General features: G+C 38.8%; 2 protein-coding genes and 1 long non-coding RNA gene across 3 annotated transcripts in view; all 3 read right to left on the bottom strand.

The window, feature by feature from the left end:
* Positions 1 to 9,547: 9,547 nt before the first annotated feature.
* On the bottom strand, positions 9,548 to 13,558 carry LOC146455596 (uncharacterized). Its single transcript, XR_014859008.1, has 2 exons — positions 13,371 to 13,558; positions 9,548 to 9,850 (listed from the first exon to the last, which is right to left on the bottom strand). It is a non-coding gene; the product is annotated as an uncharacterized LOC146455596 (long non-coding RNA).
* Positions 13,559 to 13,792: 234 nt separating this feature from the next.
* On the bottom strand, positions 13,793 to 17,347 carry LOC146455595 (lactadherin-like). The gene is made up of 7 exons (XM_085094074.1): positions 17,269 to 17,347; positions 16,857 to 17,185; positions 16,335 to 16,473; positions 15,620 to 15,948; positions 15,098 to 15,236; positions 14,379 to 14,707; positions 13,793 to 13,996 (listed from the first exon to the last, which is right to left on the bottom strand). The coding sequence occupies exons 1-7, from the start codon at positions 17,345 to 17,347 to the stop codon at positions 13,793 to 13,795; spliced, it is 1,548 nt and encodes a 515-aa protein (XP_084950200.1).
* A 156-nt stretch (positions 17,348 to 17,503) lies between these two features.
* Positions 17,504 to 24,878, bottom strand: part of LOC146455586 (uncharacterized) — a 325,355-nt gene continuing 317,980 nt past the window's right edge. Inside the window, 12 exon segments of the mRNA XM_085094073.1 lie at positions 17,504 to 17,707; positions 18,091 to 18,419; positions 18,810 to 18,948; positions 19,332 to 19,660; positions 20,047 to 20,185; positions 20,569 to 20,897; positions 21,281 to 21,419; positions 21,803 to 22,131; positions 22,515 to 22,653; positions 23,037 to 23,365; positions 23,756 to 23,894; positions 24,278 to 24,633. Of these exon segments, the coding sequence (XP_084950199.1) occupies positions 17,504 to 17,707; positions 18,091 to 18,419; positions 18,810 to 18,948; positions 19,332 to 19,660; positions 20,047 to 20,185; positions 20,569 to 20,897; positions 21,281 to 21,419; positions 21,803 to 22,131; positions 22,515 to 22,653; positions 23,037 to 23,365; positions 23,756 to 23,894; positions 24,278 to 24,633 (2,900 nt within the window).

The following is a 24,878-nucleotide window of genomic DNA, read 5'->3' as shown; positions in this document are numbered from 1 at the left end:
TACTTGGTCTCAGCGACGTGCCTGTTGTTCTGAAGGAAAACAGCTTTCACAATAGAAACAAAGATTTGGAGGTTATAACTTTTCCACTTGTTAGTGGATATCATAAGTGGCTGAGAAAAAAAAATGAATTGGCATTGTATTCTAGTTGTGCAGATGTCCAATATATTTGAATTGTGAATGTCGGTTTCGGAGACAGATTGCAAATTAATCGTAAGGTCTTAAACATTTCGAATCAGGAATAAGGAATTAGTTTATTTAAAGAGCCTGGAAAAGATTTGAGTAATATTTTTAAATGTTCTCAGACTAAAATAGTACATAATTTTTTTGTGTCAATATAAGCAAATGAGCTTGGATCACCTTGTTTTGATATTATTTTCTCGCAGCCTTAAACCTCTGGTTAATTGTTTTTTAAATAGCTTTGTATTATGTTTAGGTTAAGTTGTTTCTTTTTCGCGTCAAACTCTCGTCGCTGTGAGAGCACAGAATTGTTATTGAAAGGTTTTACCACAATTCTTACTTCCTGGTTAATTGCTTAAAAGCAACACACTATTTATCTCACATTTCATTCGGAAATGCTGCATTTCAAAAGAAAATGAAATTTATTTTCCGGGCCATAGAATCTCAGAAAATTCGAAACCGCCTGGCAAAACACGGCATTAGTTTCTTATTTCGATTTTGGTGATAAAAAATTGATTTACGAGAAAACTAAAAGCCGTGATTCAAACTTGGAATATCTGTTTCTCTGGGGTAGAAAGCAAGTGAGCCGAGCTAGAAAATAGAAAATCTTAAAAGAAAGAGAAATATAAAAGTGGCACACGAAGAAAGCAGATATGAAATCTTATTCATCGCGGCGGAGAAACGATGAGTTGTCTGCCATGTGCAGCTGCTTTTGAGAGGCTCCTGTCGGTGCCGTTACATATATTTCACAACCAAAATGTTGGCAAAATTTCAAGTTTCAGACCTAAAATATTCTGGTGCTCTCGCCTTGTCTGACTAGCTGAATCATTCACTATTATTTGTGAAAGATGAAAACATACACCTGTTAATGTTCTCGTACAGCCTTCTGCAATTTTTCGATGGTTTTTCCTTTTTGCGGCACGTTTATTCTGAGACTATAAGGCATGTCAAAAATATAGTTTGAAATACATAAATTTCAAACTGCCAGCATAATTAGACCCTGTGGCGTTTAATATATGATAAATGTCACATTTCATTTTAAAGCAACGTGTTTTTATCGATAAACTATCATCATCAGTTGCAGGGACGGTGGAGCCCATTTTCAACTGGGGGAGGGGGGGTGGGGGCTTGAAAACGAGCGCCGGTGTAGAGGGCTCTTGAGCCATCCTACCCCAGAAAAGTTTGAAATCAAGAGGTTCGGAAATGTATTTCAACATTCTCCATGAGATATTTTCTGTCGAAAAGTTTCCGACAGTTTTTGTGTAAAGTTGTAGCTTTGTAAATTCTCGTCACAAAATAAAGCAAGTACGATTCAAACACTACTTTCGTCTAGTGAATACGTAAAAATATCGATCGAATGATAAAAATTGTGAATGAAGACTCAAACACGGCGAAGTTTATTTTTCTTAACGGTTCGAGACATGTTTAAAACGTCCCTAGATTTGTGAAAACTAACTTTCCAAAAGAAAGTTCAAGTTAATCTGAGTCTGAGTCATCTGAGATGATAATGTGGCGTTTTCGCGGCTTTGACCGAGCCGAGCTTTCACCACTGCTGCAAGGCGCTGTATTAAAAGAGAAATTGAACGTGCAGCCTTCAACTTTACTGATGTTCGAACCAGCAAAAAAACCAGTGAAGGGATCCTCGCCTGAAGAAGCTTGCTTGTCTTCTCTCGGCTTGAATGGGTCCTGCGAGGCTTTGACTGCTTGATTAAGCGATGCATCGTTTGAAGAGATGGGAGATTTCGTTTCGCTGCTCAGTAGCAACGACATCTTGCGCTGGTGGTCGTCGGAAGCAGTTTTGTAGAAATCTAAGCTTTTTGAATTCTTATGTCCACTCCGCTGAGCTACATAATAAACAGGAATTTCTGCATCCGTCAGCCTTGAAATGCAGGTTTTTCGCACAGAATGGTTGGTTACATTTTCAGGCAGTCCTGCATTCTTCGCAGCCTTCGTCAAAAATTCTCCGATCTTGTTTTTTCCGAGAGGAGCTCGACTGTACCACACCGGATCTGCAGGCTTTCTTTTGTGGTTTATTGCCAGGAAGAGAGGCGCCTCGGATCTTTTCATTTCTTCAGGACGATGGCTGGCGAACTTTAGATACAAATGAACTAGCGCTGAATACTTTTCTGGAGCGATGCAAGTGTACCTGGCTCGCCATCTTTTTTACGGACGTCCATGAATAATCTGCACAGCAGGATGTTGACCTCGTTAGGAGGAATGTTTTCCAAGGTTCTTGTCTCTCCAACTGAGGAACAGTATCTTCGCCAAAGGTTCAGATCGTAAGTTGTCTTTTTTTTTTTTGGTGTTATCAGGGCGAAGTGAGTGAATAAAATCTTGAATTTTGCTTAATTGCCTGTCTTGTTCAACTTCTTCATATTTTAATGCCGTCGTTTTGTTGGGGGTTTCTTCTTCTGGGTAGTAAAATTCACTTTTGCTGTGTACACTCTCGTCTGAATCCATTTTCTTCAGAATTTATATTTTCCTTACATATTTCCACGGGAAGTTGTTTGCGTGTAACTGTTGCCTTTGTTTGTAAACTTTCGCAACAATTTCAATTTGCCGCGAATAGCGCGGATAAAAATCCGGACCGTGGTCCGTATCGTAAAAAGCTGGACCGGTTACGAGCGCGCGATTAGCCAATCAGATTCGAGGATTTGACCTTCCGGCCCGCGGAGATGCTTCAGAAAAAAATAAATAAAAGTATTTTACGTCTTTTCTCCAATAAGTTGTGAGCATGAATTGAATTATAGGCTGCAAGCAGTCCCTTTATGGATAGTCGAGGTCGCGCGGAATAGCCGAGCGCGAAAAAACTGGAGCAAACTAGAAAAGGGGAAGGGGGGGGGGGGGGTGGGGGCTTGGGAGAGGCGGGAAAAAGGGCGGTTTCGTTTGTTTCTCCTCGCACCAGTCTCGCTGCGCTCGACTGACCAGAAAGGGACTGCTTGCAGTCTAATTGAATTAACGTTAACGGAAGTAGTTTACTATTCAGTCACGAGATACGATCCCTTGCTAAAAAATGACTCTGGAATGACAACAATAACTGTCAATAACAGTAACTAAATTTCACAACAACTATAAAATGGCGTTTTACAACATATTATTACAAGTCTTGCTCCATATTTCAATATTATGAGTTGATAGTTCAGTGTAGCAACGGCACTCTTATGGCATCACTTATATCTCAACAACATAGTTAATGAAAATCCGCCACCGTGGATTTCCCAAATTTCTCTTGCGATTGTCACTGAGCTATACAAAAGCATTGGCAACCGGTACCAGGCAAATGCCATCCAGTCTTGTCTTGTGAGTGTTTAGGATGGACAAATGAGTAAAACGTGCTTGATGCATTTGAGAACGAAGGCAGGTTTTCCACTCATCTAGCGGTTGAAAACGAACGCTCTCCTGTTGAACTGGTGGCAAGATTAACGTGCACTAGCTTACAGATTCTTGCTACTTGGCCAATTAAATCTCATTCGTGCACATTCAAAGATCTCGCGTCACGCGTCACTCGCGCTTCGTCGCGCTTCTTGAAAACAAGAAATGCTGGCTGGTTGAAACGCTCAGTATTTTATAGCAGATGTTAAGCAATCTAATGCTTTAAAGTGTAGTCCTCGGTAGTAGTCACGAGCTGTGCTCGGATGTTGCGGCTCACTAGTGCCAACCGTTCATAACGTGATGAAGTGCATCGTTTTCTTGGGAGCATCTTCTTTCTCTTCTATACTTCATACGTGAGTGAAATTTTGAATTTGAATTTATAATAAAGCTAATACAACAAATCAAAAAATAGGCAGTCTCAGACTGCATGTGTCTACTGCAGTACTGGTATAGAAATGTGATATAAAAGAATTGAAGAAAAGGGAAATAAGACTGAAATGAAAACGAAGAGGGAGGAGTGGAAATAGGATAGAGATAAAAAAAAAAATGGTTGTAAAATGTTGCACAGAATACTGGTGAGAAGAGATTAAGCTGGTATCGTTTACCACAAACAATTTGTATGAAGAGAACTGTAACTTTATTCTAACATAAACAATATATTTTTTACAATAACTGTCCAAATTCTCGCACGCTGATTGGCTCGTAGCTATTGTCTATAAGAGTACAGACAATAAAAATGGCGTCAGATGTAATGCGCGCGCTTTCTCCATGTTATTGTAAAAAACAAATCGACGGCAGTTTTCTATGGTCTATTTAACAAATCGACGGCAGTTTTCTATGGTCTATACTCTTATAGACCATAAAATGACGTCAAAAAATGTTCAAAACTCAAGTGGAACCACGAGCCGCAGGCGAGTGGTTTCACTGCCAAGTTTTGGACATTTTATGGCGTCATTTTATGGTCTGTAAGAGTATAGACCATAGAAAACTGCCGTCGATTTGTTTTTTACAATAACATGGAAAAAGTACGAGCGGAATTGTTTATTTTTTTTCGTTGAGAAAGCACGCGCGTTACATCTGACGTCATTTTTATTGTCTGTACTCTTATAGACAATAGCTACGAGCCAATCAGCGCGCGGGAATTTGGACAGTTATTGTAAAAACTCTTATAGACCCAAAAATGACGCCATAAAATGTCCAAAACTTGGCAGTGAAACCACTCGCCTGCAGCTCGTGGTTCCACTTGAGTTTTGAACATTTTTTGACGTCATTTTATGGTCTATAGACCATAGAAAACTGCCGTCGATTTGTTAAATATAATCTTACAACGTGAACCACAACTTTGTACTAAAAGCAATGCAGCAAAGTTCTAAACATAAAGTACTGAAAGCAAAGTTGTAATCTGAAACGTAGGCATAAAATGCAACAGAAACTATAAATTAATCTATACTGAACTTATGAATGGCAAGTATCATTCCTTAACCCTTTGACTCCTGTCGTGTTTCCATAGTTTTCGCATGAATTAACTTTTTCCTAGAGCGGTTTAAACTGAATAAAATGCGCAGTAGATAAATAAATATCGTTGGCTTCCAAAGCTGACGTAAAATAATATGGTTACCTATTAATCATTTGCCGAAAAACACACTTGAACGCAAAAATATTGCCAAAATTCATGGCATGTTGATGAAGACCTTTGGCATATGAAATTTCAACCCGCTTATGCAAATTGTCCTTGATTACGCATTTGTCGCTTCTCAAACGCATATATGAATTGACAAAGACACAAAAATCAACAAAAAGCTTTCTAAAAAAAACATTTTATTGAAATAAACGATGCATTTGCTATTAGAGGCAAAAAACTTTCAGTTTTTATGCGTGCGTGCAAACACGCACGTAAAATTTGTAGGCACTCCGTGTTTGTTCAAAGCGATCACTCGCAGTAAATTCGGGCACGTTTGCGATGAAAATTACAGAAGTTACAGAATTCTGGTTCAAATCATCACTTAAACTATTTGTAAAAAGCAAATCAACATCGAAAAACATCATTTACCGTATTGTTGCCATTGTCCTGATCCGCAAATACAATCGCTTAGATCTCGGTCAGTCGAGGATTAGCGTCGGCTTTCGATAGTATTCCATTTGGGATTCCTGTAGCATTTACACTCTTACACTCTTACACTCTTTCACTCTTTCACTCTTTCACTCAACCCGATGACATAGTGTCTACGCTTCTCTAGAAGCCGTAGACACAAAAACTAACAATAACTAAGAGGAAAAAAACTCCGCAAAAGGGTATAACACGTGTTCAATTTGTGCTAAACAGCATACATATCTGACTGGTTTTTCCAAAACATGCCCGCTCTCAAACTGCTCAGGGCCCAAAACTTCGGAGCAACTTGCAACGTTTGCAATGTCTTACATGGTTGGTCGAGAGAACAAAAGAACGAACAACAGAACAATGTTTCCAGCCCTAAAAAACAATGTAGTTGCAGGTTATAAAGGTCGAGTGACAAAAGAGCTTTTGAAAGATGCAGGTCTACTGAAAACTTCAACTGTACTCAGTCTCGAAGCACTCCCCTCCCCACCCACTCCACCCATGTGTCTGCCTTCAAACTCGGATATAGCAGGCACTGTAGAGGACATCTGAAAAATAGCCTATTTCGATAAGTTTTGATGATTTCATGTTTTGACCCTAGTTACGACCTTGGTTAAGAATATTTTTTCCTTGTGTTGATTGGGTTTGTATTCGGACCATTCGGCATCACCTGGTATCTTCGTTTTTATAGTATTAACCTTTGGCTCAAGCCGGACCGATATCTAAGCACGCTTTTTTATTTTATTTGGATAAGTTTTTTCAGTAATGGCTGAAAATACGCAATTGAACATCATTGTACGTAATATATCAAACAGGAGACACAGTGTATCATCACATATCAAATACCGAGAAGAGAGTCGAAAATACGACGCGAAGCGGAGTATCTTTTAACGAACTTCGAGGTTTTTGATATGGTGATGAAACACTGTGACGAGTGTTTGATATAACTTTTCAAACAAACTGATTTTGAAGGGAAAATTAAGGATGCAAAAACGAGGAGTTTTTCATCAGATTTCCAAACACGTCACGGTGCATGTTTTCCTTTGCCCTTGGCTTTTGAATTATTAATGAGTTTGAGAAAATCATGTACAAGGCGAGGATTAATTCATTCCTATTAAGCACTGCAGTGGTAATTGTGGACACTGTAAATGACTTACATGGAGGCTTACCACTTGGCCAAAGATGAATATAAGAAAGACAGAATTGACGATCATCTTACATATCACCTCCAACTCGCAACAACTTGTTTCCATGATAGTTTTTCACACCATCAAAATTCTACTGAGTTAATTGTCAGTCAAAAGCTTCATATTTTACTTTTCATCACTTAGGAAATGTTGTATCTGTACTGCCCCAAATGAGTGTTGCTAGTCCCCTGACATTTCACTTTAACCTAACGTCGGCTTTTAAGAGGCCACACTGAATTATTGGTTAATTGCTTATGAGTCTACACCATTTATTTTACAGTTTCTCTCTAATACTGCGTTTTTGTGAAAGCGAAAATGATTAGGCGGTCGTCAAATTCCCCGTAAGTTTCAAAATCACCTGGAAAAGCACAAAACGAACTCTGAATGAAATTTTCGATTAAAAACTTGAATGAAAAAAATTAAAACTCGACAACTATCCATAATTTGAAGATTGGATTATCTTGTCTAGAAAGCGACCCGGCAAATGCTAGAAAATATACTTCTTCAGTTTGTCGTACTCAGTAGAAAGAAGACAACAACAAAAGATTAAATAAAATAAAAGGAGAAGCACAGAGAAAAAGGAAGAGATAAAGGCTTGAGATTATGTTTATTACGAGAAAAAATTGAGTTGTTTGTTACATGAAGCTGGTATGAAGAGGGTTCTGAAGGTGACATAGCCTGCCGTATTTATTCGAATAATAACTGTGGGAATTTTTTTTTTTTTTTGCTTTAAAAGGGGGCTATTCGAGGGGCGGATTAATCGAGGGCGGCGATTATCTTAAATATTGTCCGTGGGAGGTCATGCCCTAAATATTTCGTTTTATTATTCCTTGTGATCATTAAATAGAACGGTCTTCAATTGAGTGTCGAAAGTAATTTCGCTATTGCTTTGGGTTTGCATTACTACGCTCTGTGATTGCATGGTTAGTAAAACTCGCGCCACTTTCTCAACCAATGGGAATCCAAACCAAAACCAATCGTGTTTTCGCCGCACGCGTTTTCCCGCGCTTGCCACCGGTTTCATGTATTGGCTTCGAATTCTGATTGGCTCGTTGTGTTGTTTATATTTGTTGCGATTAGTCAGAGTAATTACTTTGGTTTTACGAGACTGAACTGGAAACTGCTCTAATCACACAAAGCAAACAGAACATGAGCTTTGTAAATGTTCTCTGCAGTGTCCTAAAAAGTGTTCTCAATTTGGTTAGTTATGAACTAACATTGTCAATGTCTTCGGAGTCAGAGCTGGAGTCCTCGATCAGCCTTTCTTTTCCTTTCTAAGGCGTACATTTTGAACATGAAAGGGAGGGGTTGAAAGAAAGGGGGCGGGGGGGGGGGGGGGGGGTAGACGTAGAAGGGTTTGAGTAGTCAAAGGTGAAGTTGAGAGGGTTGGGGGTGAATATTTCACACATATGTCCACCAAAAGAGGAGCGATTATTTAAGAGGGGCGATTAATCGAGGGACAGTTAAAATTTGAATAAATACGGTATTTTGCTGTCCCGTCAAAAGAATTCTGGTTCACCCGCCCAAGTCTGATTGTTTGAATTGCACTCAGTCAACTTTATTATTTGTGACGGACAAAAAAAAATATTTTAACTATCTGGGCGTTTGTTATTTTTGTACTATTTTTTGTGGTACATTTGTTACAGACTTTTATTCGATATCTCAGAAAACATGCAGCGAACGTATGTACTCTATCGTTACATTTTTTGTTTTATACGTTTTCTTCGTTTTTGATTTGAGTTTTTTATTTTTGTGTTGTTTTTCCATCAAGTGTAGAACCTCAGTCATTCATAATGTGCTGTTTAATACAAATACCTGCTTAATAAGCACAAGGGTCTTAATTGGGGATTGGGTGTTTATCCTGTTTACCGTACCGGTGCAAAGCTCATTGAACATGTAATGTAAATCGGAATAAAATTCACGACAGACCTTATTTCAAGATAGAAACCATTTTAATATTCTTTTGTGCGTATTCAAAATTAGCCATTCTTATACCTTGTTCTTGAGGTCATAAATCAAAAGAATACTTTACCTTGAACGAAGCAAGAAGGGGCGAGGGATTTTGGACTAAGGGTTGCAGGCAAAAACGGACAAAATCAGACGCTTTAGTGTGCTGATTTTCTGAAAGACCCTGGAATAATGAAGCGAGTGAATTGCGAAAAAGAGAAAGAGTTCTATTGTCTTGGACTAGGAGGAGGCCATAAAAGATATATCACGATACAGGAGAGAGGACAATCAATCAGACAGTTAATCAGTCTACATACAGCAATTTAAAATCAAAATGTTAAACTTTTTTGTTATGATAAATTCGAAGCGCGAATTGTTACGAATAGAATTTTAAGTCTGTTGTAAAAGTCCTTGGTGGAGATTTGAGAGATGTGACGCAAAAGATAGTTAAGTCAAATTGCGCAAAGAAACTACCGAAAACTTTCATGAATGGAAGCATATCTAATACGAGCAGTTGTATCTTTAATCTCTAATAGACGCCTAATAGTATAATACTTGACTGTAACAAGCTGGTGCGGCAATCGGGCGAGCACGTCATTTTAAGATGTAAAGACGACAAACAGAAATTTCGATCAAGAAATACCTCTTTGACAAATAAGAACAACCCAGTAACCAGTAAGAATAAGTGACAATGAGAAGGGATACGGGGCCGAAATTGATTGGAAGTTTCCGTTATACCCAATATGCACATAAACAAGGCTGCACATACTTCATATATAAGTCAACCTTTATTAAACAGCAATAACAGAAGTCTTTTCCCTCATTACAACATCACCTTTAAGACTATTATGTAACTACCCTTTAACCTCAATCTACATTTTTAATAAAGTATACCGTATTCCATCATTCTAATACAACCGTTGCTACAAATACCCATGAAGCGTTTATTTTACCTACGAATGCAACATGTAGTTTATGGTCGACTTGGGGTTTTGAAGTGAGTCAAAAATGGAAGGTCTTTCTGCAGTTTCTTTAGAAAGGAACTGAAGTGACGACAGTCACAAAGTTGCCTCTGCAAACAATTAAAAAATATAAATAAGTTCCACAAAAAGTTATTTAATTATCTAATAGAAGGGCAGTACAGTTTAGGACAGTTTGTTTCCCAATGAGTAGTCAATGCATAAATGACTAATCAATGAGATGGGAGAGTAGGCCAATTTTTTTTTGATAAATTAGTATGAATATATGAAACATATATTTGAACAGCGGGTGAAAGGTTATATAAAAGAAAGATCCTCGCAGTTATTTACCCAACTTAAGCAGTTACGAAAAGAAAGCTTGGAAAAAATTCATGCTTGAACGGGATGGGTTCGAATCCCGCTCAAGCCTGAATTGTTTGAAGCTTTCTTTTCGCAACTGCTTAAGTTGCGTACATAACTGCGAGGATCTTTCTTGTATATAAAATTTGTTATCTTCGATTAGTCATCGATTACTCATTAGTTATCGGCAAAAATCAGTTACTAATAGCTGACTACTCATCGGTTACTCATTAATGACGTAAGCAAATTTTACCAGTTCCTTGCTTTGCAATGAGAAATGTTTTTTTTTTTTCTCGCGCGAGTAGCCTAGTGCGACAGTAGAAGACTTCTTCGGCAGAAAAAATGGACAAGGAATTAATTTTTGATAAGGAAAAAAAAAACAGAAAAAGGAAGGTAAGACTTTTTTCATTTTATAGATTCCTTCGCGCTGTTTAGTTTTCGACTTTTGTCCCGGCTTTCGTTAAGTTGCTCGTCGTACATCTGCGTTCATTTCCACTGGCAATGTTATAAAACAATTGTTTCAGGCATTTAGTTGTGAGTAAATCGTGTCATAATGCACTTGTGAAGTTTGGAGAGCGCTGGAGTTGCTCTTGGAAACTCTTAAGCTTCTGTCGACACTCCAAACTCCAAGTGCACATAACCCGATAACTGCAAGCAAAAGGATGAATCAATTGTAAAATATCTGGGTTGTAGTTTGGTGGTGATGGATTCAAGGAATTTAACTTTCTGTCGTTTGACATCGAAGGGTACATTAAATAAGCTGAGAAATCAGGGAATTAACTCTGCAACGTAAATTTAAGCTACTGCAAGGAAACTACTTAATTTTTTCTTGAGCATTTCCGTCGGAAGGAAATGTGATCCCCACGAGGTAAAACAAATTTTGATTCGAACAAATGACGCCCGGATTTTGACCACCGACATGATAGCAACACTCTATCGACTGAGCTGTGAAGCCAGACAGGAGCAGCTCAAGGGTAAATTAGAGGCAATGCGCGGCAACGGAATAAGTTAATTTTCTAATTTCTCCCACAACACAACAAGTACAACAATTCATGTCATCTGCGATAAACAAGAGTCGACTGTTCGTTGAAAAGAGAGCATCCTCTGAAGAAGACGAAATAAATTTGGCGTTCGTGAACTTAGCTGGTAATAGACATGTTTCCCGTAAAACGTGGTAAATAATCAATAAATTGTGGACACATCAACACAAAGCTAAAGTCATTGCTGATACACTGTATCGAAATCATAATTCGATAACAGGAGTTGTGGGTTGTGTGAGTTGTATATAGCGAGAAGTGAAGCAGTTTGCTATTGGTGGAAGCATAGTTAAGTGAAAAACAAAAGTGCATTAGTCGAATGAAACCATGGGGAGTAAGACTGTCGATTTGGAAGGTTAATGTTTGCTGTGAAACCTTTGCGGATTTCTGCAATAACCATGGGGTCGAGTAATGCCACAGACTGCCATGTGTTTTTGTAAGTTTCAAGTTTCAAGCTTATTTTTTGCCACAATAAAAGGAAATACAAGACAGTGTAATAACAATAATAATAACTTGCACAAACTCATTCCTTGGGCTTTTTCTTGAAAACCTACAAATTAACATGGGAAAAGCCCTGAGACCACAAGTCACCAAAGCGTGATGTGACACAGGTCACCATGCAAGGGGCTGTGTGTAGTTTGTTGCGGGGTTTACCTAAAACATGGAATCCGGAATCCGGAATCCATAATAATAATAATAATAATAATAATAATAATAATAATAATAATAATAATAATAATAATAATAATAATAATAATAATAATAATAATAATAATAATAATAAAAATAATAACAAAAAAAAAATAAATAATAATAATAATAATAATAATAATAATTAATAATAATAATAATAATAATAATAATAATAATAATAATAATAATAATATTAATGGCGAGGAAGCCCATGAGAAACCACAAGGCTCTTAAATAATGGGCTCCCTCTATAATATATATTAGCAGCTTAACAGTAGAATAATGAGAGAATCAATGGCAGAGTAGAAATAAAAAAGAGCTATGACATGAAATTACCTATATGTTTAAAGCATTATTAGGGTAAAAAAGAAGTGTAAATCGAAAAAGTGAAAAATGTGGGAACAAACAAACAAACAAACAAAGAAAAATTATAGGTTTACGTTAGGTTTATATTAAGAGGAATTGTTTCGAAGTGAAAGAGGCAATACTTGTTGCATTTTGAATATCAAAGCTAAGAAAACTAAAGACGTTTGGGCCTTGGAAGCAGATAGAAAACTTTTTTATAATAGTCCCACAATGGGGTAAATAAAAGAGCCCCGGAATTCTCGTTTCATAAGAATGCACAGGGTATGTCAGTGAAAACATATTATTGAAACTACCAGGAAGAAGACAGGGTTAGGCAGGTTAGAGTGTCGAGCGACTGGCTTTGATTCACCTTCGTTATTTCTTTCAACGTCTCTAAGATGTTCGTGAAATCGTCCGCCTAGCCTCCATTCTGTCTCACCAATGTATAACGTTTTTAAAAAGTATATTTTATGCAATAGATAACATTAGCGGAGATCAATAAAGAAACGATCAATGATTTCAATAGTTCGCATGGATCCTGAAATTTTATCCGTGTTGTGATTTGCATAGTGCGCGGCCGCATTAAAAACTGCCAGGTTGATTGACGGATTTGAGAACGTTACTAACTAGAAAGTTAGCAATCCTTTTATCGCGTTTGACATATGAAATCAGTTCAGGTTGTGAAAAATTCTACTAGTTGCAGGTTCATTTAAACGCAACGTAAAGTTCTTTGCGGTGACACTTTTGACTTCATGCTTATGTGGGTGAAACTGGAAGTGATAGTGAGTGGAATTCTGTCGTTTATTTCCTGCAGTGACGTTTGCAGTATTGACTTGACTTACTTGACTTATTTCCTTATCTCCAAGGGGGAAATGGGCCGGTATTAAAGTATTGACTGTCGATAAATTTCTTGGGCGTGGTAAGGGCCAATATTGACAAGTGACACGACATATTCACGTATTTGAAGAATTGGCACATTTCCTCTGATTTGTTAGAAAACTCTGAGTCATAACTCGTATATAATAGCCGAGTGAAAAACAATTACAGAAGAAATAAGCTGATCCAGTTCTTTGGTATATAAAGGTGCTCCAATACAGAGTTACAATATCTCATATTATTCCTACTGACGTAGGAATTCTAAAGTAAAAGGCGAAAAAGTGTGTCAAGAGCAATTTTTAAGTAAAAAAACCTACTGTACCTTTACAGCCGTAGAGTTCTACTTTCATTGATATGTAACCATGCCAAACATTTGGTCGGAAGCGGATGTAATGTGCCCTGATTTCGCTAGCCAGCTCAAGGAAAACAAGAGTTTCTATCCACGTATTAACGATTAGAATTGAAAAAAGGTAAAAAAAATTGTTCTTCACACGTGTACAATACGAAAAGCACGTTGCCATAAGTACTACTTGGGAAGATGGGTCAAATTTTACCTTTGCTCCCATACAGTTCTTTTCTTATTGATATGTAACCATGCAAAGCTGTTGGTCGAAAGCAGATGTACCTTGCTTTGATTGCTGTGACCCGATTTTAAGAAACAAGTGTTTATCGACGTAGTAACGATTAGAATTAAAAAAAAGTTAAGAAAATTGCTGTTGACCTATGTACACTGCCAATAGCACATTAGCCATTAGTAGAACGTAAGAACCCGTGTGAACAATACTTCTGAGTATCAAAAGCAATTTTACCTTTGCACCCATAGAGTTCTACTCTCATTGATATGTGACCATGCCAAGCTGTTGGTCGGAAGCGGATGTAGCGCGCCCTGATTGCTGTAGCCAGCTCATGAGAAACAACCGTATCCGAGTCGGTGTTTCCAGCAAACTCCTAAATTAACGAGATAGAAAACTTTAAATAAAAATTCATCGTCACATGTCCATTTCAACAAAGAGTATCATAGGTTTGACGGCGAAAGGGTATTCCTGTTTAGTTGATTGTTTTTTCGCAATAAAGCTCAAGCAAGGAAAGTTAAACTGGGCATTGTATTGCTTTGATACGTGCAATAAAGTTATGTTGGATCTTGACAAAAAAGGTAGACTGTTGAATTTGAAAACTAATGCCCACAGATGAAAACAAGTTGTTAATGTTTCTACTGGAAAACAAAAGTGAATGCTGAGATATATCTTTCTTAAGAGGTAATGTAGCGTTAAAGTTTAGCTAAGACTACCATTTCTGGGTGAGTTTTCCTTTTCGAAGAAGGCTATGTTACCTTGGGCGCAGTATGTGGTTGCTCGCTATAATAGTGGAAGGTGACGCCGTCCTGACTGTACTGCAGCTTGTACTTGGTTACCCACTGACTGTAAGCGTTCCTTCCTTGTGCTGCCAAACGGGTTACTTTGGTAACCTGATTACCAAGATCAATCTGCAGCCACTGATTGACATCATTGGTGCGAGCTGACCATGATCCTGCTTTACCTGGAGATTTCTGAAAGTGTAATCTTCCCTGGATGGCGGCATGATTAGCGTCCCACTGTGACGAAGCACTGATTTGTGCGTCAGAGATGGCACCGCTCTCCACGCCCAGAGCTTCTTGACATTCTGAAAAAGGAACACATCATGTCGAGTCTTAGAGAAAATTAAAATCGTAATTTTTGAGAAACCCATCACTGTTTGTAAAATACTGATGGGAAAAACTTTTATCGACGTAGAATTGAAAAAAAAAAAAAAGACGTCGAGCTTCTTGACATTCTGCAAAGGAACACATCATGTCGAGTCCTGGAGAAAATTTAAATCGTAAGTTTTGAGAAACCCATCACTGTTTGGAAAATACCGGTGGGAAACATTTTTATCGACGTAGTAGTAATTAGAATTGAAAAAAAGTTACGAAAAGTGCTCTTGACCTATGTACACTGCCAATAGCACATTAGCCATTAGTAGAACGTGAGAACCTGTGTGAAGAATACTGGTGAGTATCAAAAGCAATTTTACCTTTGCACCCATAGAGTTCTACTCTCATTGATATGTGACCATGCCAAGCTGTTGGTCGGAAGCGGATGTAGCGTGCCCTGATTGCTGTGGCCAGCTCATGAGAAACAACCGTATCCGAGTCGGTGTTTCCAGCAAACTCCTAAATTAACGAGATAGAAAACTTTAAATGGAAATTCATCGTCACATGTCGATTTCATCAAAGAGTATCATAGGTTTGACGGCGAAAAGGGTATTCCTGTTTAGTTGATTGTTTTTTCGCAATAAAGCTCAAGCAAGAAAAGTTAAACTGGGCATTGCATTGCTTTGATACGTGTAATAAAGTTATGTTGGATCTTGACAAAAAAGGTAGACTGTTGAATTTGAAAACTAATGCCCACAGATGAAAACAAGTTGTTAATGTTTCTACTGGAAAACAAAAGTGAATGCTGAGATATATCTTTCTTAAGAGGTAATGTAGCGTTAAAGGATAGCTGAGACTACAATTTCTGGGTGAGTTTTCCTTTTCGAAGAAGGCTATGTTACCTTGGGCGCAGTATGTGGTTGCTCGCTATAATAGTGAAAGGTGACGCCGTCCTGACTGTACTGCAGCTTGTACTTGGTTACCCACTGACTGTAAGCGTTCCTTCCTTGTGTTGCCAAACGGGTTACTTTGGTTACCTGATTACCAAGATCAATCTGCAACCACTGATTGACATCATTGGTGCGAGCTGACCATGATCCTGCTTTACCTGGAGATTTCTGAAAGTGTAATCTTCCCTGGAATGCGGCATGATTAGCGTCCCACTGTGACGAAGCACTGATTTGTGCGTGAGAGATGGCACCGCTTTCCACGCCCAGAGCTTCTTGACATTCTGAAAAAGGAACACATCATGTCGAGTCTTAGAGAAAATTAAAATCGTAATTTTTGAGAAACCCATCACTGTTTGCAAAATACTGATGGGAAAAATTTTAATCGACGTAGAATTGAAAAAAAAAAGACGTAGAGCTTCTTGACATTATGCAAAGGTACACATCATGTCGAGTCTTGGAGAAAATTCAAATCGTAAGTTTTTAAAAACCCATCACTGTTTGCAAAATACCGGTGGGAAACATTTTTGTCGACGTAGTAGTAATTAGAATTGAAAAAAAGTTACGAAAAGTGCTCTTGACCTATGTACACTGCCAATAGCACATTAGCCATTAGTAGAACGTGAGAACCTGTGTGAAGAATAGTTGTGATTATCAAAAGCAATTTTACCTTTGCACCCATAGAGTTCTACTCTCATTGATATGTGACCATGCCAAGCTGTTGGTCGGAAGCGGATGTAGCGTGCCCTGATTGCTGTGGCCAGCTCATGAGAAACAACCGTATCCGAGTCGGTGTTTCCAGCAAACTCCTAAATTAACGAGATAGAAAACTTTAAATGGAAATTCATCGTCACATGTCGATTTCATCAAAGAGTATCATAGGTTTGACGGCGAAAAGGGTATTCCTGTTTAGTTGATTGTTTTTTCGCAATAAAGCTCAAGCAAGAAAAGTTAAACTGGGCATTGCATTGCTTTGATACGTGTAATAAAGTTATGTTGGATCTTGACAAAAAAGGTAGACTGTTGAATTTGAAAACTAATGCCCACAGATGAAAACAAGTTGTTAATGTTTCTACTGGAAAACAAAAGTGAATGCTGAGATATATCTTTCTTAAGAGGTAATGTAGCGTTAAAGGATAGCTGAGGCTACAATTTCTGGGTGAGTTTTCCTTTTCGAAGAAGGCTATGTTACCTTGGGCGCAGTATGTGGTTGCTCGCTATAATAGTGAAAGGTGACGCCGTCCTGACTGTACTGCAGCTTGTACTTGGTTACCCACTGACTGTAAGCGTTCCTTCCCTGTGTTGCCAAACGGGTTACTTTGGTTACCTGATTACCAAGATCAATCTGCAACCACTGATTGACATCATTGGTGCGAGCTGACCATGATCCTGCTATACCTGGAGATTTCTGAAAGTGTAATCTTCCCTGGAATGCGGCATGATTAGCGTCCCACTGTGACGAAGCACTGATTTGTGCGTCAGAGATGGCACCGCTTTCCACGCCCAGAACTTCTTGACATTCTGAAAAAGGAACACATCATGTCGAGTCTTAGAGAAAATTAAAATCGTAATTGTTGAGAAACCCATCACTGTTTGCAAAATACTGATGGGAAAAACTTTTATCGACGTAGAATTGAAAAAAAGACGTATAGCTTTTTGATATTCTGCTAAGGAACACATCATGTCGAGTCTTGGAGAAAATTTAAGTCATAATTTTTGAGAAACCCATCACTGTTTGCAAAATACCGGTGGGAAACATTTTTATCGACGTAGTAGTAATTAGAATTGAAAAAAAGTTACGAAAAGTGCTCTTGACCTATGTACACTGCCAATAGCACATTAGCCATTAGTAGAACGTGAGAACCTGTGTGAAGAATAGTTGTGAGTATCAAAAGCAATTTTACCTTTGCACCCATAGAGTTCTACTCTCATTGATATGTGACCATGCCAAGCTGTTGGTCGGAAGCGGATGTAGCGTGCCCTGATTGCTGTGGCCAGCTCATGAGAAACAACCGTATCCGAGTCGGTGTTTCCAGCAAACTCCTAAATTAACGAGATAGAAAACTTTAAATGGAAATTCATCGTCACATGTCGATTTCATCAAAGAGTATCATAGGTTTGACGTCAAAAAGGGTATTCCTGTTTAGTTGATTGTTTTTTCGCAATAAAGCTCAAGCAAGAAAAGTTAAACTGGGCATTGCATTGCTTTGATACGTGTAATAAAGTTATGTTGGATCTTGACAAAAAAGGTAGACTGTTGAATTTGAAAACTAATGCCCACAGATGAAAACAAGTTGTTAATGTTTCTACTGGAAAACAAAAGTGAATGCTGAGATATATCTTTCTTAAGAGGTAATGTAGCGTTAAAGGATAGCTGAGACTACAATTTCTGGGTGAGTTTTCCTTTTCGAAGAAGGCTATGTTACCTTGGGCGCAGTATGTGGTTGCTCGCTATAATAGTGGAAGGTGACGCCGTCCTGACTGTACTGCAGCTTGTACTTGGTTACCCACTGACTGTAAGCGTTCCTTCCTTGTGCTGCCAAACGGGTTACTTTGGTAACCTGATTACCAAGATCAATCTGCAGCCACTGATTGACATCATTGGTGCGAGCTGACCATGATCCTGCTTTACCTGGAGATTTCTGAAAGTGTAATCTTCCCTGGATGGCGGCATGATTAGCGTCCCACTGTGACGAAGCACTGATTTGTGCGTCAGAGATGGCACCGCTCTCCACGCCCAGAGCTTCTTGACATTCTGAAAAAGGAACACATCATGTCGAGTCTTAGAGAAAATTAAAATCGTAATTTTTGAGAAACCCATCACTGTTTGTAAAATACTGATGGGAAAAACTTTTATCGACGTAGAATTGAAAAAAAAAAAAAAGACGTCGAGCTTCTTGACATTCTGCAAAGGAACACATCATGTCGAGTCCTGGAGAAAATTTAAATCGTAAGTTTTGAGAAACCCATCACTGTTTGGAAAATACCGGTGGGAAACATTTTTATCGACGTAGTAGTAATTAGAATTGAAAAAAAGTTACGAAAAGTGCTCTTGACCTATGTACACTGCCAATAGCACATTAGCCATTAGTAGAACGTGAGAACCTGTGTGAAGAATACTGGTGAGTATCAAAAGCAATTTTACCTTTGCACCCATAGAGTTCTACTCTCATTGATATGTGACCATGCCAAGCTGTTGGTCGGAAGCGGATGTAGCGTGCCCTGATTGCTGTGGCCAGCTCATGAGAAACAACCGTATCCGAGTCGGTGTTTCCAGCAAACTCCTAAATTAACGAGATAGAAAACTTTAAATGGAAATTCATCGTCACATGTCGATTTCATCAAAGAGTATCATAGGTTTGACGGCGAAAAGGGTATTCCTGTTTAGTTGATTGTTTTTTCGCAATAAAGCTCAAGCAAGAAAAGTTAAACTGGGCATTGCATTGCTTTGATACGTGTAATAAAGTTATGTTGGATCTTGACAAAAAAGGTAGACTGTTGAATTTGAAAACTAATGCCCACAGATGAAAACAAGTTGTTAATGTTTCTACTGGAAAACAAAAGTGAATGCTGAGATATATCTTTCTTAAGAGGTAATGTAGCGTTAAAGGATAGCTGAGACTACAATTTCTGGGTGAGTTTTCCTTTTCGAAGAAGGCTATGTTACCTTGGGCGCAGTATGTGGTTGCTCGCTATAATAGTGAAAGGTGACGCCGTCCTGACTGTACTGCAGCTTGTACTTGGTTACCCACTGACTGTAAGCGTTCCTTCCTTGTGTTGCCAAACGGGTTACTTTGGTTACCTGATTACCAAGATCAATCTGCAACCACTGATTGACATCATTGGTGCGAGCTGACCATGATCCTGCTTTACCTGGAGATTTCTGAAAGTGTAATCTTCCCTGGAATGCGGCATGATTAGCGTCCCACTGTGACGAAGCACTGATTTGTGCGTCAGAGATGGCACCGCTTTCCACGCCCAGAGCTTCTTGACATTCTGAAAAAGGAACACATCATGTCGAGTCTTAGAGAAAATTAAAATCGTAATTTTTGAGAAACCCATCACTGTTTGCAAAATACTGATGGGAAAAATTTTAATCGACGTAGAATTGAAAAAAAAAAGACGTAGAGCTTCTTGACATTATGCAAAGGTACACATCATGTCGAGTCTTGGAGAAAATTCAAATCGTAAGTTTTTAAAAACCCATCACTGTTTGCAAAATACCGGTGGGAAACATTTTTGTCGACGTAGTAGTAATTAGAATTGAAAAAAAGTTACGAAAAGTGCTCTTGACCTATGTACACTGCCAATAGCACATTAGCCATTAGTAGAACGTGAGAACCTGTGTGAAGAATACTGGTGAGTATCAAAAGCAATTTTACCTTTGCACCCATAGAGTTCTACTCTCATTGATATGTGACCATGCCAAGCTGTTGGTCGGAAGCGGATGTAGCGTGCCCTGATTGCTGTGGCCAGCTCATGAGAAACAACCGTATCCGAGTCGGTGTTTCCAGCAAACTCCTAAATTAACGAGATAGAAAACTTTAAATGGAAATTCATCGTCACATGTCGATTTCATCAAAGAGTATCATAGGTTTGACGGCGAAAAGGGTATTCCTGTTTAGTTGATTGTTTTTTCGCAATAAAGCTCAAGCAAGAAAAGTTAAACTTTGCATTGCATTGCTTTGATACGTGTAATAAAGTTATGTTGGATCTTGACAAAAAAGGTAGACTGTTGAATTTGAAAACTAATGCCCACAGATGAAAACAAGTTGTTAATGTTTCTACTGGAAAACAAAAGTGAATGCTGAGATATATCTTTCTTAAGAGGTAATGTAGCGTTAAAGGATAGCTGAGGCTACAATTTCTGGGTGAGTTTTCCTTTTCGAAGAAGGCTATGTTACCTTGGGCGCAGTATGTGGTTGCTCGCTATAATAGTGAAAGGTGACGCCGTCCTGACTGTACTGCAGCTTGTACTTGGTTACCCACTGACTGTAAGCGTTCCTTCCTTGTGTTGCCAAACGGGTTACTTTGGTTACCTGATTACCAAGATCAATCTGCAACCACTGATTGACATCATTGGTGCGAGCTGACCATGATCCTGCTTTACCTGGAGATTTCTGAAAGTGTAATCTTCCCTGGAATGCGGCATGATTAGCGTCCCACTGTGACGAAGCACTGATTTGTGCGTCAGAGATGGCACCGCTTTCCACGCCCAGAACTTCTTGACATTCTGAAAAAGGAACACATCATGTCGAGTCTTAGAGAAAATTAAAATCGTAATTTTTGAGAAACGCATCACTGTTTGCAAAATACTGATGAGAAAAATTTTAATTGACGTAGAATGGAAAAAAAGACGTAGAGCTTCTTGACATTCTGCGAAGGAACACATCATGTCGAGTCTTGGAGAAAATTCAAATCGTAAGTTTTGAGAAACCCATCACTGTTTGCAAAATACCGGTGGGAAACATTTTTATCGACGTAGTAGTGAATAGAATTGAAAAAAAGTTACGAAAAGTGCTCTTGACCTATGTACACTGCCAATAGCACATTAGCCATTAGTAGAACGTGAGAACCTGTGTGAAGAATAGTTGTGAGTATCAAAAGCAATTTTACCTTTGCACCCATAGAGTTCTACTCTCATTGATATGTGACCATGCCAAGCTGTTGGTCGGAAGCGGATGTAGCGTGCCCTGATTGCTGTGGCCAGCTCATGAGAAACAACCGTATCCGAGTCGGTGTTTCCAGCAAACTCCTAAATTAACGAGATAGAAAACTTTAAATGGAAATTCATCGTCACATGTCGATTTCATCAAAGAGTATCATAGGTTTGACGGCGAAAAGGGTATTTCTGTTTAGTTGATTGTTTTTTCGCAATAAAGCTCAAGCAGGAAAAGTTAAACTGGGCATTGCATTGCTTTGATACGTGTAATAAAGTTATGTTGGATCTTGACAAAAAAGGTAGACTGTTGAATTTGAAAACTAATGCCCACAGATGAAAACAAGTTGTTTATGTTTCTACTGGAAAACAAAAGTGAATGCTGAGATATATCTTTCTTAAGAGGTAATGTAGCGTTAAAGGATAGCTGAGGCTACAATTTCTGGGTGAGTTTTCCTTTTCGAAGAAGGCTATGTTACCTTGGGCGCAGTATGTGGTTGCTCGCTATAATAGTGAAAGGTGACGCCGTCCTGACTGTACTGCAGCTTGTACTTGGTTACCCACTGACTGTAAGCGTTCCTTCCCTGTGTTGCCAAACGGGTTACTTTGGTTACCTGATTACCAAGATCAATCTGCAACCACTGATTGACATCATTGGTGCGAGCTGACCATGATCCTGCTATACCTGGAGATTTCTGAAAGTGTAATCTTCCCTGGAATGCGGCATGATTAGCGTCCCACTGTGACGAAGCACTGATTTGTGCGTCAGAGATGGCACCGCTTTCCACGCCCAGAACTTCTTGACATTCTGAAAAAGGAACACATCATGTCGAGTCTTAGAGAAAATTAAAATCGTAATTGTTGAGAAACCCATCACTGTTTGCAAAATACTGATGGGAAAAACTTTTATCGACGTAGAATTGAAAAAAAGACGTATAGCTTTTTGATATTCTGCTAAGGAACACATCATGTCGAGTCTTGGAGAAAATTTAAGTCATAATTTTTGAGAAACCCATCACTGTTTGCAAAATACCGGTGGGAAACATTTTTATCGACGTAGTAGTAATTAGAATTGAAAAAAAGTTACGAAAAGTGCTCTTGACCTATGTACACTGCCAATAGCACATTAGCCATTAGTAGAACGTGAGAACCTGTGTGAAGAATAGTTGTGAGTATCAAAAGCAATTTTACCTTTGCACCCATAGAGTTCTACTCTCATTGATATGTGACCATGCCAAGCTGTTGGTCGGAAGCGGATGTAGCGTGCCCTGATTGCTGTGGCCAGCTCATGAGAAACAACCGTATCCGAGTCGGTGTTTCCAGCAAACTCCTAAATTAACGAGATAGAAAACTTTAAATGGAAATTCATCGTCACATGTCGATTTCATCAAAGAGTATCATAGGTTTGACGTCAAAAAGGGTATTCCTGTTTAGTTGATTGTTTTTTCGCAATAAAGCTCAAGCAAGAAAAGTTAAACTGGGCATTGCATTGCTTTGATACGTGTAATAAAGTTATGTTGGATCTTGACAAAAAAGGTAGACTGTTGAATTTGAAAACTAATGCCCACAGATGAAAACAAGTTGTTAATGTTTCTACTGGAAAACAAAAGTGAATGCTGAGATATATCTTTCTTAAGAGGTAATGTAGCGTTAAAGGATAGCTGAGACTACAATTTCTGGGTGAGTTTTCCTTTTCGAAGAAGGCTATGTTACCTTGGGCGCAGTATGTGGTTGCTCGCTATAATAGTGGAAGGTGACGCCGTCCTGACTGTACTGCAGCTTGTACTTGGTTACCCACTGACTGTAAGCGTTCCTTCCTTGTGCTGCCAAACGGGTTACTTTGGTAACCTGATTACCAAGATCAATCTGCAGCCACTGATTGACATCATTGGTGCGAGCTGACCATGATCCTGCTTTACCTGGAGATTTCTGAAAGTGTAATCTTCCCTGGATGGCGGCATGATTAGCGTCCCACTGTGACGAAGCACTGATTTGTGCGTCAGAGATGGCACCGCTCTCCACGCCCAGAGCTTCTTGACATTCTGAAAAAGGAACACATCATGTCGAGTCTTAGAGAAAATTAAAATCGTAATTTTTGAGAAACCCATCACTGTTTGTAAAATACTGATGGGAAAAACTTTTATCGACGTAGAATTGAAAAAAAAAAAAAAGACGTCGAGCTTCTTGACATTCTGCAAAGGAACACATCATGTCGAGTCCTGGAGAAAATTTAAATCGTAAGTTTTGAGAAACCCATCACTGTTTGGAAAATACCGGTGGGAAACATTTTTATCGACGTAGTAGTAATTAGAATTGAAAAAAAGTTACGAAAAGTGCTCTTGACCTATGTACACTGCCAATAGCACATTAGCCATTAGTAGAACGTGAGAACCTGTGTGAAGAATACTGGTGAGTATCAAAAGCAATTTTACCTTTGCACCCATAGAGTTCTACTCTCATTGATATGTGACCATGCCAAGCTGTTGGTCGGAAGCGGATGTAGCGTGCCCTGATTGCTGTGGCCAGCTCATGAGAAACAACCGTATCCGAGTCGGTGTTTCCAGCAAACTCCTAAATTAACGAGATAGAAAACTTTAAATGGAAATTCATCGTCACATGTCGATTTCATCAAAGAGTATCATAGGTTTGACGGCGAAAAGGGTATTCCTGTTTAGTTGATTGTTTTTTCGCAATAAAGCTCAAGCAAGAAAAGTTAAACTGGGCATTGCATTGCTTTGATACGTGTAATAAAGTTATGTTGGATCTTGACAAAAAAGGTAGACTGTTGAATTTGAAAACTAATGCCCACAGATGAAAACAAGTTGTTAATGTTTCTACTGGAAAACAAAAGTGAATGCTGAGATATATCTTTCTTAAGAGGTAATGTAGCGTTAAAGGATAGCTGAGACTACAATTTCTGGGTGAGTTTTCCTTTTCGAAGAAGGCTATGTTACCTTGGGCGCAGTATGTGGTTGCTCGCTATAATAGTGAAAGGTGACGCCGTCCTGACTGTACTGCAGCTTGTACTTGGTTACCCACTGACTGTAAGCGTTCCTTCCTTGTGTTGCCAAACGGGTTACTTTGGTTACCTGATTACCAAGATCAATCTGCAACCACTGATTGACATCATTGGTGCGAGCTGACCATGATCCTGCTTTACCTGGAGATTTCTGAAAGTGTAATCTTCCCTGGAATGCGGCATGATTAGCGTCCCACTGTGACGAAGCACTGATTTGTGCGTCAGAGATGGCACCGCTTTCCACGCCCAGAGCTTCTTGACATTCTGAAAAAGGAACACATCATGTCGAGTCTTAGAGAAAATTAAAATCGTAATTTTTGAGAAACCCATCACTGTTTGCAAAATACTGATGGGAAAAATTTTAATCGACGTAGAATTGAAAAAAAAAAGACGTAGAGCTTCTTGACATTATGCAAAGGTACACATCATGTCGAGTCTTGGAGAAAATTCAAATCGTAAGTTTTTAAAAACCCATCACTGTTTGCAAAATACCGGTGGGAAACATTTTTGTCGACGTAGTAGTAATTAGAATTGAA

This window comes from Pavona decussata, unplaced genomic scaffold (genome assembly GCF_977016875.1).
Source record: "Pavona decussata unplaced genomic scaffold, jaPavDecu1.1 SCAFFOLD_272, whole genome shotgun sequence".
NCBI classification, from domain to species: domain Eukaryota; kingdom Metazoa; phylum Cnidaria; class Anthozoa; order Scleractinia; family Agariciidae; genus Pavona; species Pavona decussata.
This window is presented reverse-complemented; position numbering and strand designations above follow the sequence as displayed.